The sequence below is a fragment of the Diabrotica undecimpunctata genome, chromosome 9 (assembly GCF_040954645.1).
Source record: "Diabrotica undecimpunctata isolate CICGRU chromosome 9, icDiaUnde3, whole genome shotgun sequence".
In the NCBI taxonomy this organism is placed as follows: Eukaryota; Metazoa; Arthropoda; class Insecta; order Coleoptera; family Chrysomelidae; genus Diabrotica; species Diabrotica undecimpunctata.
This window is the reverse complement of record NC_092811.1, coordinates 12799827-12818818: the sequence shown is the minus strand read 5'-3', so window position 1 is coordinate 12818818 and position 18992 is coordinate 12799827. Positions and strand designations below refer to the sequence as shown.

The following is an 18992-nucleotide window of genomic DNA, read 5'->3' as shown; positions in this document are numbered from 1 at the left end:
TAATTATTTTTACATATCTGTAGACGAAACCACTGATTCCTCAGGAAAGTATATTGCTCATTTATTGATTGGTGTTATTAAAGAAGCAACCTTACCAAAATCTCATCTTATTCCATGCCAGCAACTTGAGAAAACAAATGCTTTAACCATTTCGCGTTTTATACAAGAAACATTAGCAACTTTTTTTCTTCCGACAACTATTCCTTCTAATAAATTACTGCTTATTTTATCGGATGCTGCTCCTTATATGGTGAAAGCAGGACAAAATTTAAAAATATTTTTCCCAGATTTAATACATGTTACTTGTGTAGCGCATGGATTAAACAGAGTTGCAGAGGAAATACGAAAAAAGTTTCCTCTTGTAAATACCATGATATCCAGTGTCAAAAAAGTATTTCTTAAATCTCCTATAAGAATTCAACTTTATAAAGAAATGCTACCTAACATTCCTCTTCCACCACAACCTATTTTAACGCGATGGGGAACATGGTTAGAAGCAGCTAATTTTTATGCAGATCATTTTGTTAAAATAAAGAACATAATTGATACGTTAACAGATGAAAGTTCCCAATCTCTTTTGGATTCTAAACAAACTTTTCAGAGTAACTTGCTTCAACAAGAACTTTCATTTATAAAATCAAATTTTAGTTTTGTTCAAAAAACAATTACTCAGTTAGAATCACCAAAACTGTCATTGTTCGAAAGTACAGCATTAATAAAAGAATTTGCGTCATGTTGTCGGAACGTTAGAGGTAATATTGGAAAAGATATTTTAAAAAAATTTGAAGCTACTATGGAAAAAAATAAAGGTTACCATATTCTTTCTGAAGTAGTCAGTGTTCTAGCTGGAAATATTTCGGAAACAATTAATTTAGAACCAAATGTTTTGGTTAGTTTGAAAAATGCTCCCGTTACATCAGTTGATGTTGAACGAAGTTTTTCCATATATAAATATATGTACTCAGACAGAAGCCACAAGTTTTTGTTAGAAAATTTTGAACACCACTTGGTCATTTATTGTTACCATAATTCTAAATAAGTTTATTCATATTTAAAAATGATGTAGTTACTTAAAATAAATGTAAATCTTAATGAATAGTAGGAAATATTTAGTTATGTACACTTTTTTTTAAATAAAATTGTTACTATTTTAAGATTTTTTTATTTATTTGTATGCATATTTTGTAAAATATTTGCATATTTTCGGGTAAACACGTGCATATTTATGCGCATATTTTCTACATTTTTATTTGCATATTTGCCGAAGTCTATTTATGACAATACGATGGGTATTGGGGGGTTATCAGCTGCTTCATAAAAACTGCTTTCAATAATTTTCAAACGGAGTATTATGTTTATCAAAATTTAAAGGAAATCATATAGGTATTGCGAGTTTTTGCAACTTTTCAGTTCAAAAAACGAAACTTGGAAAACCGAAGATTTTTAAGTATTCGAAACCAAATTCAATTCACGTATGGTGGTTCTACTATTCGCTTATACTTTTTTTTCCTCTTTTCTATATCTATGGACCTAGTTTTTTATCGTCCAATGTCCTTTGTAGAGTTCTGATTCCATTTGAATGTGAATATCTAAGATCCATTTTTTCTTCCTTGTCATTTTTTGTTTGTTTCTTTGTACTGACGTCCAGTTCTAAACTGTTGATGGTAATTTTTGGTTCTCGTCGTGTAAACCAGATTCTCCATATTGTTCTGAAGCTATTTTCTTGTGGCATTTTAAAGTAATTACTATTTAAATGGGAATAAGCCACAATTAAAGGTTAAAGTACGTTTATTAACGTTTCAATTTCCACTTCGAAAATCGTTCTCAAAATACAAACATTAGTAAATTCTCCAGTTCTGGTTCATCCAGAAAGAAGTTCTTCTAACTTCATTTTTATTTATACCCAATGCTTGTATCTTATACTTCAATTCTAGTTGAATCATAGCTTGATAAATATGCTTCTTTGTTATCTCTTGACTCAACAAAATTACATTTAGTGCTTTATTGATCTAAATATTGAGGAGGAAGAGGAAAAGGAAGCCTTCTGGAAATTAAAAAAAATAGAAAATCACCAGGAGAGGACAGAATACCTATTAAAACTAATCCAAACAATAATAGAACAAAACAGAATTCCTCAAGAATGGAGATCAAGCATCCTCTTACCTCTCTTCAAAAAGGGAGACAAATCGGACCCGGAAAATTACAGAGGAATTAATTTATTAAACACAATACTAAAATTAACAACCAAAGTGATAAATAAACTGAATGAAATTATAACACTCACAGAAGAACAACAAAGTTTGTTGTTGTTCTACTAGTGTTACAACTGACGCTATATTTATAATGAAGCAAATGCAAGAGAAATCATTGGAATACAACAAACCGGCATATCTACGTTTCGTGGATCTTAAGAAGGCATTTGACCAGGTCAATTTAAAGGAGGTTATCCATTTATTGTACGCAAGAAAGATACCTCTAGAAATAATCAAAACGATGGAAAATGTCTGCCAAAACAACATAATAAAAGTAAAAGTGAAAGAAGAATTAACCGACCCTATTGGAGCTGGCAATGGGATAAGACAGGGAGATTCCCTGAGTCCTCTATTATTTAACCTGATTATGGATGAAATAATAAAAAAAGTAAGAACTTAAAAAGGATACCAAATGGGAGAAAAACAACTTAAAATAATCTGCTATGCTGACGACGCAATACTACTCTCTCAAAGTGAAGACGATTTACAACGTTTGCTGCACCAATTTAATATAATCGCCAGAAAATTTAACATGTTAATTTCCCCAAAAAAAGACGAAATGCATGGTTACAACAGAAATTTTATTAAGATGTAAATTGGAGCTGGAGGGTTAGATAATAGAAGTGATGGAGTTTAAATATCTAGGCATCACATTATCTAGCTACAGAAAGCTCGAAACTAAAGTGAAAGGTCAAGTGAATAGAGCAAACAGAGCCGCAGGCTGTTTGAATGAAACAATATGGAGAAATAAAAATTACGGGAAAGAGATGAACGGCAGAATTTACAAAACAGTCATCAGACCAATAATGACATACGAGGCAGACACACGATCTGACACAGAGAGGACAAAAAGTATGTTAGAAACAGCAGAGATGAAGACACTATGGGACAGAGCTAGAAGTACAGATATACGACGTAGATGCAAGGTGGAGAACATTAAGAACTGGGTAAAAAATAGAAGAGTAGAATGGAAAGATCATATAAGCCGAATGACAACAAATAGAGTAGTAAAGACGACAAAGGACGGATCCCCAATAGGAAGACGATCAGTAGGTAGGAAGACGATCAGTAGGAAGACTACGAAAATACAACTTACTGGAGGTACATTGAAAAACAGACAAAGTCATGTCTACGTAAAAACAAGAAGAAGAAGATAATTCCAACGTCAACAAATCTAATCACTTCGAGATTAAGGAGTGGATAAAAGAGTGAAATAAAATTGCTAACAACTTTTTTTACATCATTCGTATCCTGAAACAGCATATGTGTAGCATTACTTTTCTAAAACCTGTAGTAATATACCGTCTACGATCTAATCATCTTATGTAGACGAGAAAGAATCTACAAAGAAGTAAGGGTAATGACAAATACCCAATCATATCTACATAAAAAGAGGAAGAAAAAGAGGTTGATCTTTTTCCTATTTGTTTTCTTTTCCGTCTTCACTTATTGTGACATCCCGACAATGCGGATGCTTTGTTGATCTGACTCCTTAGGTCCTTTACTGGGTCGTGTGTGCTTGATATATCTATGCCCAGATATCTGAATTGCATCACCTGTTCTATGGGTTTGTTCTCAACCAATAACTTACATCTGAGCGGATCTTTTGCTATTGTCATACATTTAGTTTTGTTGGTGGAAATGGTCATATTTAGTTGGCGGCTTATTTGAAAGAACTGAAAGAGCTGTCTCTGAAGATCATCTTCTGATTCGGCAACAATTGCTGCATCATCTGCGTAACACACCATACCAATTCTTTTGTTGCCCATTCTGTATCCGAGATTGAGAGATGTTACTTTGTTGATAATTTTGCCCATGAGTAGGTTAAACAAGAAGGGGCTTAAGCTGTCGCCTTGTCTAATTCCTCCCGGTGTTGGAATATTTTCAATGAATTGGTCTCCTGCTCTAACTTTGGTTACATTGTTATTATTTAGGTTATGGACTATCTTTGTTATGTTGGTCGGTGTTTTATTTTCTATTAATATATTTAGCGTGGCTCAGAAACATCCGACAATGGACAGGGCTAAATTTTGAACAGCTAATAAGAACAGCTGAAGATAGAGAAGAGTTTAAAATTGTAGTAGCCAACCTCCATTGAGGAGAGGGCACTTTAAGAAGAAGAAGAATATATTTAGAATGTCTCCCAGGCGAACCCTGTTAAACGCCTTCGTCAGATCAATGAAGCAAATATACGCCGGCATGCCGCACTCTATAGCTTTTTCTTTTATTTGTTTTATTATGAATACTGCATCTGTTATACACCGCCCTCTTGTAAAACCTTGTTGTTCTTCAGCATTAGTGATTTGCCTTTCCAATTTGTCCTTAAGAATACTCGTGAAAAGTTTCATCGTTGTGTTTAAGAGGGTTATTCCTCTGTAGTTTTGTGGGCAAGTTTTTTGTCCTTTTTTAAATATGGGGATTGTGATGCTTTTATGCCATTCCGCTGGTGTTTTTGTGTCGTTTAAGATTTTGTTAAATAGTTGTGACAGTTTACTTGCAAGCAGTGCTTAATTTCTAAAATTTTAGGTGTGGGAACTCTTAAAGCGGGAAGCTCAGACCGGTGGGTATGGAATACACCCCAGGAAGGAGGGGGGCCCTCACCCAGGAAAACTTTTGAAAATTATAACTGTAAACCTTTGTTTTTAGGCCACCCAGACATAATAATACATTCATTTTTATAAAATACCAAGTGATATTTTAATGCTGTTTATTTTCTTTAAGGTGCTTGATTAGGATGTAAGAAAATAAAAACATGAATTTAAATTATTGAGTTTACTCTCTACTCTACTCTACTCCATTAACACCTTGTTGCCTACTTTAAATTTCCCAGAAATATTTGGTTTGATTTCATTGACCATTTTGTTTGAATCAATGAAGCTCGCCAATATTAATTTTTTAAGAATGGTAAAGTAAAATAAAAACAAATTGAGCCTTATTCACTCACAGTTTTATTTATACACATTACAGTAGTAATAATACGTACGAGTCACTCGCAAACAAAGCATAGCATAATATTGATCCTACCTACAATTTTTTTTAACTAAAACTTGTAGTTTTAAAAGCGTTCCCTTGCGTTCCGGCACTCTTGGGAGGTAAGGGAACGCCGTTCCCTTGCGTTCCCACTGAAATTAACCACTGCTTGCAAGTTCAGGGCCTTCATATTTTAAGAGTTCATTGGGTATACCATCTGTTCCAGGTGATTTTCTGTTTTTTAGCTTCTTGATCTTTGCTTTTAGTTATATTCATCATCTCACATTTAGTTTTTATTTTTTCTTAATAGATATATTAATAACTTATCGCTTTATTTAAAAAGTATGCAACGCAAATTTAATAGTTTATTGATATTAAAATTACGTCTAACAAATTTATTTTAAATTGACATTAATAATGAACAGTGATTCAACAAAGAAGATTCTTAATTGGTAAAGATATTACCACAGTATCTTTATTAGTAATATACTGTGATATTACTAATGATATTTCGAAGAAATATTACAAATTTTGAGATTTTTGAAGGTTATTAATATTAATAGAAATGGCGATAATATTTCAATTTCTTTCGTGTTATACAGAACGGTGTTTTATAATAGACCAGGAAAATGAGAAGTTATAATATCCAGACAGTCGATGAACTACTATTTAAAAACTGAAGACTGCAACAAGGAATTATCTATGATTTTGTAAAATTTACAGGAGGCAATAAAATATAAATAATTTACTTGATATAAAACAAAACTGTTCATTTTTTGAATCTAATACAAGTGTATTGAGTGTACAACAAAATTATTAGATAAACTCCTTATGCGTTAATTTATTAAAGACATTCATAAAATGTTTACCCCCCATTTTTCAATAAACTAACCGATCATTTTTTTCAGTTTTTTTGGGAAAATATAACAGACTTTTCGCTTGTAGACGAAATTCTAAAAATCAGCTATTTTTCACTTAAATTGTTAATAAATAAAAATACAAAATGTGATGCGACCGATATATTATGGCTGTATTTACATTGTTGTCAGATTTTCCGTTTTTCTGGAAATATAATGAACTTTCTTATTTCAAAAGGAACTCCGTGTATATTTTTTGGCTTCTGATTATTTCTCATGTAATATTCCCTATACTTAAATGCCATAATTTCGGAGTTATTTGCAAGTACTTATGATAGTTAAATAGTTAGATAGTTACAGAATTAATTTTTAGTATACTGCCAAGAAGAAGATGGCCCTTATCGCGGAAAATTTCTGGGAAAGCTAAACTCCTATCATCATCAAGTGTCTGGAGACATATATGCAGTAGATGATTGGACTTTGTTGTTGACATCATTTAGTTACGATGGTAACGGTGCAGATACGTTCTTTTGGGCAGGAGCCGCCAATAGACCAGGACCTCAAGGTTTCATTGTTCCTGATATGTATGGAAAGTAAGTAAGCTATTTTATTAATTTACAAATAAAAAAAGAAAAAAAGAATTTAATATGACAATCTCATCTTAGAAAACTAAAACAATAGTGAGGAGAACGGGGAACTGACGGTCACTTAAGGGAAAAATACTGTGAGCAATGTGTTAAATCATATTTTATTGAGGTTTCCAGTAAAATGTATTCATTTGTTATTTGGCTATTCTTCTTCTTCAAGTGCCATCTCGGCGGCGGATGTCGGCAATCATCATAGCTATTCGGACTTTTGAGACGACTGCTCTGAAAAGTTCATTTGAGGCCATGAGACAAAACAGCTTATAAGGCTAGTGAGAATGACGCTTAGGAACACGATGAATAGGGTAACAATGGAAGAAAGCGTTTCAAGTTGACAGAGTATAGAGGTTTAAAAAAAGAAATCCACTATCAACGAATTTATTCAACCTAGTGTTAGATCAAATCGCAAGAAGATCAAATATAAGCACAAACAGGACTATTTTCAATAGCAGGGAACAGTGCATAGCGTACGCGGATGATGTGGTGATACTAGCGAGAACAAAAAAACATTTAGAAAAAGTTTTCCAGAAATTTTAAGAACAAGCGAAAAGATACGGATTAATAATAAACCAAACAAAAACGCAATACATGGAAATGAGAGGAGACATAACAAATAATAACAAATATATTAAAATGGAAGGAGCAGAGATTGTCCATAGTTTGGAAAAAGTGTCAGAATTTGAATACTTAGGAGTAACCATAACGAACACTAGAAAAGAAAAAAAGAGATACATAAAAATTAATGAGTGGAAGCAGAGCGATAGCAGAGCTAAATTTATTAATGAAAGCAAAAAATGTGTCAAACAGCTAAACTGCCAGTCTACGAAATAGTAATCAGACCCACAGTGATGTATGAAGGTGAAACGTGGATTATGAACCATCAGGAAAAAAAGAAAGTAGAGACCTAGGAAAGAAAGGTGCTCAAAAAATCTTCGGAGGAATAAAAACCGCAGAGAATATTTGGAGAAAACGAATGAATAAAGAAATAATGAGGATTTATGAAAAACCAGTAATTACGGCAAAAATACGAGCCCAAAGAGCTAGATGGCTTGGTCACATTATACGAATGCCAGAGAGTCGAAATGTTAAAACAATATTGAAGGAGGGAGAAATGGGGAAAAAAAGAAGAGGAAGTCCAATTGTGGCGAATTAAACAAACAATGTACTATTACGAATTAATAGTAATTAAATTAATACGAACTATTCCTTCGATAGCTCTGGCAAGATAAATGAACTTTAACTCATAGGTGCAAATAATTATCAAAATGTAAATGTAAATTCCTCGAGCTCGAGCGGTACTTATGGGATATAGGAATACAGGAAGGACAAATGTATTGATTAGTTCACACAACCATATTTGAATTTAAACAGCAAGACTTGTCAGAAATAAGCTTGAGAAATTTTAGAGAGAAAGCAAGAGACCGAAAAAAATGGAGGGAAATAACCAAGTTTTTAGAAGCCAGGGTAGCGCTGTTGATAAAAATCAAAACAGCTGAGTGACCGGTATTACGGGTAATGGCGGTCAGGGTATGGAAAAATGGCTGTCTTAGATTATAATTGCTCTATAAGAACAATGATACAATAAATTTCATTTATTATTATATATTACCACATAACAAAAGTAAATGAACATAGTAAATCATTCGAACATTATTTTACCATATCCCAACTTTCCAAACTTGAGTTTTCCCACAATGTCATATTTACTGACGAAACTTATGTCATCTACTTCTGAGAAAACAAATCTGTGCCCTTGACCTCTATATGCACGCATAAACTTTACTGAAATAGAGTTCTCCCTCAGTTGAACCACTTGAGCCAGAAAATTCTTCTTAGAGAAATCCCCTACGTTAATTTGTTGCGGTAGTTCTTCCAGGCTAAACCGTTTGGGTAGATTATCATCAAGTTCGCAGTCATCAAAGTATACTGAGTCGCTGTCTCCAGATTCCTGACATAAATCGCTCTCATTTGGACAGTCCACCTCAGAATCGGGTGAATCAACTACTTACTTTCTTCTAACATAATTCCCAAATTTGAGAGCACATTTTTCCAAAGTTTGTTTTCGTTCTTTCAGTGTTAAACGCTCTTCATGTCTTTCTGTTTTCTTTTCTAGCTCATCTTTGAATGGTGTTGCCGGCAAAATTTGCGAGTGCATCAAAAATCAGGCGCTGGGGTAACATCTTCAAACGTCACCGCTTGTAAACCATGAGATGATGACATTGGAAACCATGGAAAATCTTCTTCGAAGAATATATGGCAGCTTCTAGGATATATTCCAGTTGATACAAATCCAGAGATTAGTTTAGCAACCATGGCAACATTTGTGTATACTTTGTTAAAGAGTTCCGCAATCTTATAAACTGTAATCCTTTCAGCTGGAGGGCTTTTCATGAAAAGATCACATTCCCTATTATAGGCCTTCTTGAGAGGTCCAACAAAAACGACATCGAGAGGCTGTAGGCGATGAGATAAGTGGAGAGGCAGCGACATCATCGTTATGAAGTTTTCTTTGCAATACTCATAAGGTTCGAGGGTTATTTGACTACCATGGTTGTTTAAAATTAGTAAAACTGGTTCAGTTTCATGGCCTCAAAATCAACATTTTGAAAACGAAATATATGGTCATTAGCAGAAACCCTCCAGAAAACCCGATAATATGCTTAGGTGACGATCGCATAAAACGCGTGAAAACTTTTAAATACCTTGGCACCACAATCAATGACCAATCGGATCCACAACAAGAAATAAAAACCCGAATACAAATGGCAAGACAAGCTTTTGTGAAATTCAGACCGCTCCTATGTAATCAAAACCTAAATTTCGAAATACGCTACAGAATGGTCAAGTGCTACATATGGTCCAGCTTGCTTTATGGCATGGAAACGTGGACTTTGAAAAAAACATCTATCAAAAAACTTGAAGCATTTGAAATGTGGTCATTGAGAAGAATGATGCGCATAACTTGGGTGAATAGAGTTCGAAACGATGACGTCCTTAAGAGAGCCGGCGTGGAAAGAGAACTCTTTGAATTATTTAAAAAACGCAAGATTGGTTACCTTGGGCACATATTGAGAGGAGCAAAATACGAAATACCACAGTTAATCCTACAAGGGAAGATCGAAGGCAGGAGAGGAGCCGGCCGCAAACAATTATCCTGGTTAAGGAATATTAAAGAATGGACAGGAATACACAATACAGGCGAGCTGTGTCACGCCGCCAAGAACAGAATTCTAGTAATGAGATAGTCGCCTACGCACTTTGGTGTATGGCATGTTAAGAAGAAGAAGAAGGTTCAGTTTCACTAGGGATAAAAAGTTCTTCATTAGTCCAGCCGGTTTTGGAACATTTGTAAAGAGATCCAGGTGGTCCATTCCCTTCAAGAAGTGGTGTCATTCGTTGTCTTGCATACGTTACAGCTCCTATTCTTTTTTGCCCTTTTGCTGCTAAGATATCGTTGGTGTCCTGAACGGTTTTAATGGCTGTTTTGTCCATATTATAAATGTTGTTGGGTGTAAATTCAAATTTTTCCATCACGTTTTCAATGTTTTTGAAAATTGTTTTTACTTCGGTCTTGTTGAAGCCTTCTATTCGGTTAAGACTAGTTGCTTAAGGTTTCCGCACTGAAATGGATAGGTTTCTTTTTAAAAATCCTTCTAGCCAATCTTTACCAGCTACTCTGTTTATTGCGTTACATCTGTGGTAAATATTCACTTTCACAAGTGTTTGTAGTCTACAAGTGTTTCACTATGCTTGCTTCTTGGTCAGAGATGAAGACAGCTTTTCTTCCTAGACGTGGACCACACGTTATAGAATTTTTAAGTCTCTCTTGAGACCCGTGTCGTCAAAATAGCAAGAGATAGATCAAAGATCAGACAAAAGATGGTATGACAACCTTTCATAGAGGTATTAATCCACCAATGAACAAGCAGTATTGCTTATAAAGAGGAAGAAGAAGAAGGGGACAAATTATTCTTTCCTCTTTAGTAATAAATATATTGGAGAAGTAATTTCCCTTCTTTAATATTTTTTTTTTCGGAAACAAACCGATTCGAAACAAATAGACAAAACAATTGATTAAGTGAAGACCCGAGACAGACAAACAAAGCCGCAGATTACGATGATCCGACGCAACGATCTGAAAGTAATTGCGACCAATTAGATAATTAACCAGGATGTTTTATTAAGAATGCAAAAAGGAAAAGAGTTATTAACCACAATAAAAACAGCCAAAATCGAATACAGCGGTCACATGGCACGAATACCTCGGTCACATTGGTCCACAAAACAAGGACCATCTTCTTCTTAGTCGCCTACGGAACGTCGGCGACTACCATGCTTATAATATTGTTATACTGATCTCGGTCTTGCGCTACGTGTAGCAATTGGTCCGCTGTCAAACCTGTCCACTGCCGCAAATTCCTCAACCAAGAGAGTTTCTTCCGTCCTATCCATTTCTTTCCTTCGATTTTACCGTTGAGAAATTGCCGAAGGAACTCATATCTTGGTCCTCTGATTATATGTCCAAGATATTCTAGTTTACGCCTCTTAATAATATTTAATAGAGTTCGTTGATGTCCCATTCTTCGAAGAACTTCTTCGTTTCTGGTTCTGCTAGTCCATGGAATTTTTAGTATCCTTCGATACAACCACATCTCAAACGCCCCGATTTTATTCATGATATTGGTGTTTAAAGTCCAAGTTTCACATCCATACAAAAGTACAGACCACACGTAACATCTTGTAAACTTTTCACGGATTTCCAAATTTAATGAGTTATTGGATAATAGAGGCTTGAATTTTTGAAATGAGTTTCTTGCCTTTTCAATACTACATCGAATTTCGAAGGATGGATCCAGATTTTGGGTAATCCAACATCCAAGGTATTTGAATCTCTGAACTCTCTGCAGCGGTTGTTGGTTTAATATCAGTTGGGTTGCGCCGATATCCACTTTACTGGTCACCATGTATTTAGTTTTATCGATATTTATCGACAGTCCCCAATTTGTGCATTCCATGTCAACTCTATTGATTAGCTCCTGCAGATCGTCGATGTTTGCAGCTAGAATCACAGTATCGTCGGCGTAATGTATATTGTTAATTATTTCTCCTCCTATGATAATTCCTTTTTGATCTTTTAAAGCTTCCCTAAATAGATTCTCAGAATACACGTTAAAGAGGGTGGGAGACAGTACACAGCCCTGTCTTACGCCTCGTTCAATACTGATTGGCTTTGATTCTCTGTTGTTGGTATTAATAATGGCTGTTTGGTTCCAGTAAAGTTTGGCAATAAGTTTGATGTCTTTCTCATCTAGTTGGAGGCTCTGAAAGGCGGTAATTAGTCTGGTATGCTGAACGCGATCAAATGCCTTTTCAAAATCTATGAAGCACATATATACGGGTTTTCTTACCTCCCAACATCGTTGAAGGAGTGTTTGCATAGAAAATAGTGCTTCTCTAGTTCCAAGGTATCTTCGGAACCCGAACTGCTCTTGACTAATTATTTCTTCGCATTTGTTGTTAATTCGATTTAGAAGAATATGCAACAGTATTTTAACGGCATGGCTCATTAAACTAATGAGTCTACAATCGCTACATTTCTTAACGTTTGGTTTCTTAGGTAGAGGAATAAAGATCGATTTTAACCAGTCCGATGGAATTTCACTGGTATCATAAATATTTGATTGAAAAGTACAGTGAGTTCTTTTATATTGTCATTTGAGAGTAATTTTAGCCATTCGCTGTATATTTGATCTGGTCCACTGGCTTTGTTGTTTTTGGCTTGGTGTATGGCTTTTTCCACTTCATCTTTTAAGATTGATGGTCCTGTATTTGCACTTAAGTTAGGTAGTGATCCTCGATCATCCTTAAATAATGCTTTAATGTAGTTTTCCCATTCCTCCATTACTTCGTCTTCTAGGGATAGTGCATGACCTTCATTATTCGTTAATGTTATGGGTGTATTTCTTTTGTGTACTGTAACTTCTTTTATTTTCTTATGTGTGTTAAATTCGTCATGTTTTCGTTGCAATTCTTCTAATTTCTCACATTTTGCTCGCATCCATAACTCTTTGGCTTCCCTGATTTTTCTTCGAATCAGATTATGCTTTCGTTTATACTCTGAGTTATTTCTATTTTTAAGCTGTCTTCTTTCGTCCATCATTTCGATTATTTCATCTTTCATCCACGCTTGCTTTTTATAATGGGTGACAGTTCCACTTTGCGTTGCTGTATCGATGATACCAGTCTTTATGTTATCCCATCTTTCTTCGACTGTTGGTACATTGTATACTTGTGTGATGTTGTCTCGAATTTTTTCGTTCATTGTCTGCTCAAAGTGATGTTTAAATTCTTCTTCTTTTAGTTTTTGTCTATCGTATTTCTTTGTAATGGAAGGCTTTTTGATTGTCTTTAATTTTAGGTTGATTCTAGATGCCAGTAAATTGTGATCGGTGGCTGCGTCGGCACTTGGATATGTCTTAGTACATTTACATGAGTTTCGAAATCTATTGTTAATCAGGATATAATCTATTTGGTTACGCATTACACTACCATGGCCATCTCTCGGTGATATCCATGTATAGAGACGTCTTTTTGGTTGTTTAAAACATGTGTTGGTGATAACAAAGTTTCCCTCTTGGCAGAACTCCACCAATCTATCACCTCTTTCGTTTCTTTCCCCAAGACCGAATCCTCCAGTAATTCCGGGAGTTATGTCTTCTCCTACTTTAGCGTTGAAGTCTCCCATTATTACACAGATTTCGTGTTTTTTTGTGTTATTTAGTGCTTGCTTTAATACATGGTAAAATTCATTAATTTCGTTGTCTGTACTGTTACTTGTAGGAGAGTATACTTGTATTAAGTTAAGGACCAGTATTAGGACTTAGTATTAAGGACCATAATGGAACATAATTGCCATAATGGTCGCCAACATCCGAAACGGATAGGCACTGCAAGAAGAAGAAGATATTTAAGGCACAGAAGAGAGATAAAACGATATATTCAGAGGATATATTAACAGTATACAAGTCATTCTGATTGATGATGAAATATTTTTTATAATAAAGTATTTATTTTCTTTTAGAACAAACGTTCTAGAACGTTACTTCAACAAAGACTTCACTTTAGTTTTACCAGATAACAAAAAGATCACCGATATTAAATGGTTTGCCATTTACGACATCTGGAGCCAAAATACCTTCGGGGACATTTATATTCCTGAGGGATTCGAGCCTCCAACGGTTCAACGAGTGTCCTCGCTAATAGGAAAGGTCAATGGTATTTTCACCGAGTCTGTTGAGATTCTCGATGCCAAACGGATAAGGCTCAACCAATTTTCCTATGATGGGAAAGCAAAAAAAGCTTATTTCTGGGTAGGCGTAGGAGCTCAACCGGTCTCTAAAGGATTTAAAGTTCCTGATGAATATGGATAGTAAGTATATAATAATTTGGTCCGATCAAGTTAATATGCCGTTGTATATAATATCTAACAAGTATTGTTTTTTAGTTTAGATCCTTTGAGAGCATATAAAAATTTAACAATTACGCTGGAAATACCAGGCGATAGCACTGTATTTGATATAGACTGGTTTAGTATATTTGACCATGAGACCAACCAAAATCTTGCCTCAATTATTATTCCTGAAGCATTAAATGTACCACCGTCTCTAGTAAAAATTATAGTAAGTAACTATATTCCTTTTCCATCATATTGATAGCACATTATGTATGCAAATCCTCAACAGGTCAAAAAACCATAGGCGTCACCCTATACTTGTTTTGAAATAAATAAAAAAAATTAATATTTTAAGATGCCGTCAACAATTTATTATCTTTTAAAAAATCTTCTGTAAAATAAGTGTCCACTAATCTCACTATACCTTTTTTGTGCGTAAAAAACGTCGGTATATATGCCACACGATTATTGTTAATTATACACGGGTGATTAACGAGAGAATTCAATGTTTCACGAAATAAATTAATGTAAACAGTAATTTAAAGGCGATTATTGCTTTCTATACAAGTTATCGCCTGACACAAAAAGAATACCTTCTTTGAACGATTACCTGGAATTACTGATAAGGCTTCACTAATGATAGTTTAAGTAGTTTTTATGCCACATTACAGCTTATGCCAATAATATAAATTAGAAATTGTTTGCATCTTCCATTTAGTTTGTAGATGTACATTGTTCATGTCTTAAACCTACGTTTTTAGTGTCGATATTTTGTTATTTGCATTTAAAAATGACGTCGACAACAGGTTTTATCCCGGTTAAGTGTAGTTTTAAAGGTGCCTTCAGTCTAAGAGAGAAAAATATAATATTAAATGTATACGATGCACTTGTACATCAACGCCCTTTAAGTAATGTTCTTGAAATCGTTAACATGTGTTCAAATATGACAGGGGTTGGAGAAGCAACAATTTATAGATTCCTAAAAGAAAGAAAAGGAGGAACTGTTTCATCTCAAAAGAAGAGTGGAGGGAGTAAACCCTTGGAAATTGAAGAAATACATAAAAACATGATAAGACGCAGCGTCCACTTATTTTTTTTTTAACAAAAAATTTCCAACATTGGACAAAATCCAAACATTAATTAGAGAAAACGAAGAGTTACCAATCATAAGCAACAAGAAATTATGGGGACTATTGAGAGAGATGGGATTTCGTTGGCAAAAGAATAGAAGAAAATCCGTTTTAATTGAAAAAGATTACATTGTATGTTGGAGACGAGATTATCTAAGAACTATTAAAAAGTACCGAGAAGAAGGGAAAACAATTTTTTATTTGGACGAGACTTGGCTAAATGAAGGTCATACTGTACCATATCTATGGGTTGATACAAATGTGAAAAGTTCCCGTCAGGCATTCATCGAAGGTGTATCTACTGGAATAAACAATATTCCCGTTGGAAAAGGACGCAGACTCATAATAACCCATATTGGAAACGAATACGGTTTTGTCAATGGTGGATTATTAAGTTTTGCCTCAAAATCAACCAAAGATTACCACGAGGAAATGACTGCTGACGTTTTTGAAGAATATTTTGAGCAAATGTTGGATTTAATTCCAAAAAATTCTGTCATAGTCATGGATAATGCTAGTTACCATTCAAGACTAGCAGAAAAATTGCCAACAACGGCATGGAAAAAAGGAGAGATAATCGAATGGTTGGATAAACACGCAATTGAGTACAAGGAGAATTCGACAAAAAAGGAATTATTACCTATTGTAAGGCAACATAAAGCAGCTTATAAAAAATATATAATTGATGAAATGGCATTAAACCGTGATGTAATTATTTTACGTTTACCCCCATACCACTGTGATCTGAATCCGATAGAAAATGGTCTCAAGTAAAGGGTGAAGTCGGACGCAACAACAAAACTTTTAAATTAGAAGACTTACAACAATTATTAGAACATTCCTTATCAAAAGTAACTCCAGAAAATTGGAAAAATGCTGTTAGTCATGCTCACAAGGAAGAAAATAAAATGTGGAATTTGGATAATATGACTGATGCAATGCTGGAACCGGTAATAATTAACATTGGAGTTGAAGATTCCTTAGATTCTGAAGAAAGCAGTGAATCTAAAATGGAATTTTGATTAAAATAATATTAATTTTTTTACAAATCGGCCCCTGTTACGGCCACAAATTATTTTATATATAACCAATAAAATAAACATCTTACATTTCTTGCAAATTCATTAGTACCTGTTAATCTCCATCATTCCGACACTGGCAACTTTATTTAGGGATTAGTAACCCTCAAAACTATTGTATTCTATTCTGCTTCAACCTTTATACCTGGTGGTCATACTCAATTTAAAATTGTTTTCCTATATACTTCTGTAAACTTGTTGACAAATATCTATTTTTCATTGAGTCACCCGTATCAACAGTTTAGGGATTTGCATACATAATGATCTTTCAATATGATGGAAATGGACTATATAATATATTGTTTACGATTTTATTAAAGACTAATTTATTAAATCTTTATTATTTAATTTATATACACTTATTTATTAACACTTATCACTAAAACTAGAATATGTGCCCTCATACGGCTTTCTATTATTTTATTGTATGATCCTTATCTTTTTTAGCCTCACAAGAATGATTTACCCAATTGCCTTCAGCTTCATAAAGATCTTCAGGTCTCTTGGGAAGATTTTGGATCCCAAATAACAATTCAGCTAGCTGGTCAAATAGAAGAACAGGAATATATGTCGTTTGGAATCTCAGGAGCGGATGATAAAAGCCAAATGATTGGAGCGGATATAGCAGTTGCTTATATTGATGGATTCAGAGGGTTTGCTACGGATTACAATATAACAGCTTTAACACCGGTAAGTTTTCACTTAACGTTGATCTGCACCCCCTAAAAGACAAACTATACAGTCAAAAAATTTGAAATGGTACATATATGTGATCACTAGAAGTATTTTGACAAATTTTGAGCAAACTTCATGTTTTTGTTTTTGAAAAAACTAAAAAAAAAGTATAAAGCGGGAAAACCAAACATAAAATTTTGTTAATTTTCTTAGAGCATAAAGATATAATTCTAAGAAATGCTTATGAATTTTTAAAAAAAATTTGAATGTACAGTTTTGCCACAATAAAAAAATATGTTCTGGCTTATAATAAAGCTACCGGTAAGAAAACGGACAAAATTTTAATAAGAACATATGTAAAACTGTAAAAGTGGAATATATTTGCAATAAAACGTTAAATCTTACATTTTTTTGACATATGAAAAATTTCGTTAAATAAGAATTATATATCTTGATCTGCCCCCATCAACTTGTGTTGTAGAGAGGTGGATCTATTTGAAACTTTTATAGGTAGCATTACTTTCGGCTTCGAAACGCTTCAAACGAAACGTCATACTAACAGGGTTGCCATATCAATTACTTTGTACAACACTTCGGCAGATTACAAGAAAATTTAATAAGAATGTTATCGGAAGATAACAAACCGGAAACCAGTAATAAACAGACCAAAAGGAAGACATGTTCGCATGTTTTAAACAACATTTTTGATGATTGACTATTTACCTGTAATTCCCACTAAGATATTAAATAATACCAGATCATTTAATTTTTAACTATCAACAAAAATGTAATATAATATCAAAGAATATAGACGCCTAAGCGTCTATATTCTTTGATAATATGATAAGTATGAATTTGACGACGTATACGCATGTCTGGTTGATTAAGAGAAAGCGTTTGATCGAGTACAGCACGCCAAGAAGGTGCAAATACTAAAAAAACAGGAATTAACAATTAAGATCTGAAAATAATTAGAAATCTTTACTGGAATCAGACAGCAAATATCAGAGTTGAAGGTGAATACACTGACTATGTGAAAATCATGCGTGGAGTAAGGCAAGGCTGTATTTTATCTCCTCTAATCTTCAATCTATACTCTGAAAGAATATTTATCGAAGCTTTGCACGAAACTGAAAAAGGTATTCTACTAAATGGTTACCGGCTAAACGACATCAGATATGCAGATGACACCATAGTATTTGCGGACAACTTAGAAGTTCTTATAAACAAAATCACGTATTACAGTCAACAATATGGACTCAATATAAACGTTAAGAAGACAAAGCTTATGATAATTAGCAAGAAAAGGATAACAGAAGGTCAACTCTACGTCCACCAATCCCCTGTAGAAAGAGTGATGCACTACAACTACCTCGGCACCATAATAAATGAAGAATGGACCAACAATCAGGAGATTAGAGCAAGCAATGGAAAAGCTAGATCCACCTTCAATCGGATGGGGGCCTTCTTCAAGAGTCACAACCTCTCTCTTGATACAAAAGTAAGAATGCTGCAATGCTACGTATTCTCTGTCCTTTTTTATGGTGTTGAATCGTGGACCTTGAACGAATATATGTGTAGAACACTGGAAGCATTTGAGATGTGGCTATATCGGAGAATACTTAAGATCTTGTGGACTGACCGAGTCACAAATGAGGAGGCCTCAAAAGAATGAATAAGACATATTATACGAAATGAATCCAGATATGCTCTCCTTCAAGCGATCCTGCAAGGAAAAATATTTGGAAAACGAGGTCCAGGCAGAAGAAGAATATCTCGGTTAAAGAACCTCAGAAACTGTTTCAATACAACACCTTTGAGGCTTTCCCACGCTGATGATAATGATGATCGCCAACATTCATAACGGATAGGCACATCAAAAAGAAGAATGAATTTGACGGTAATACGTTCTTCACAGATATCGCCCTCGCA

The 18992-nt window shown here is 34.3% G+C and overlaps 1 protein-coding gene across 1 annotated transcript in view; it reads left to right on the top strand.

Annotated features, from left to right (window-relative positions):
* knk (cytochrome and DOMON domain-containing protein knickkopf) overlaps positions 1 to 18992 on the top strand; it is a 29645-nt gene that overhangs the window by 2433 nt on the left and 8220 nt on the right. The window contains exons 2-5 of the mRNA XM_072542756.1: positions 6453 to 6672; positions 13805 to 14152; positions 14228 to 14402; positions 16833 to 17075. Coding sequence (XP_072398857.1) covers positions 6453 to 6672; positions 13805 to 14152; positions 14228 to 14402; positions 16833 to 17075 — 986 coding nt within the window. The remainder of the gene's footprint in view (positions 1 to 6452; positions 6673 to 13804; positions 14153 to 14227; positions 14403 to 16832; positions 17076 to 18992) is intronic.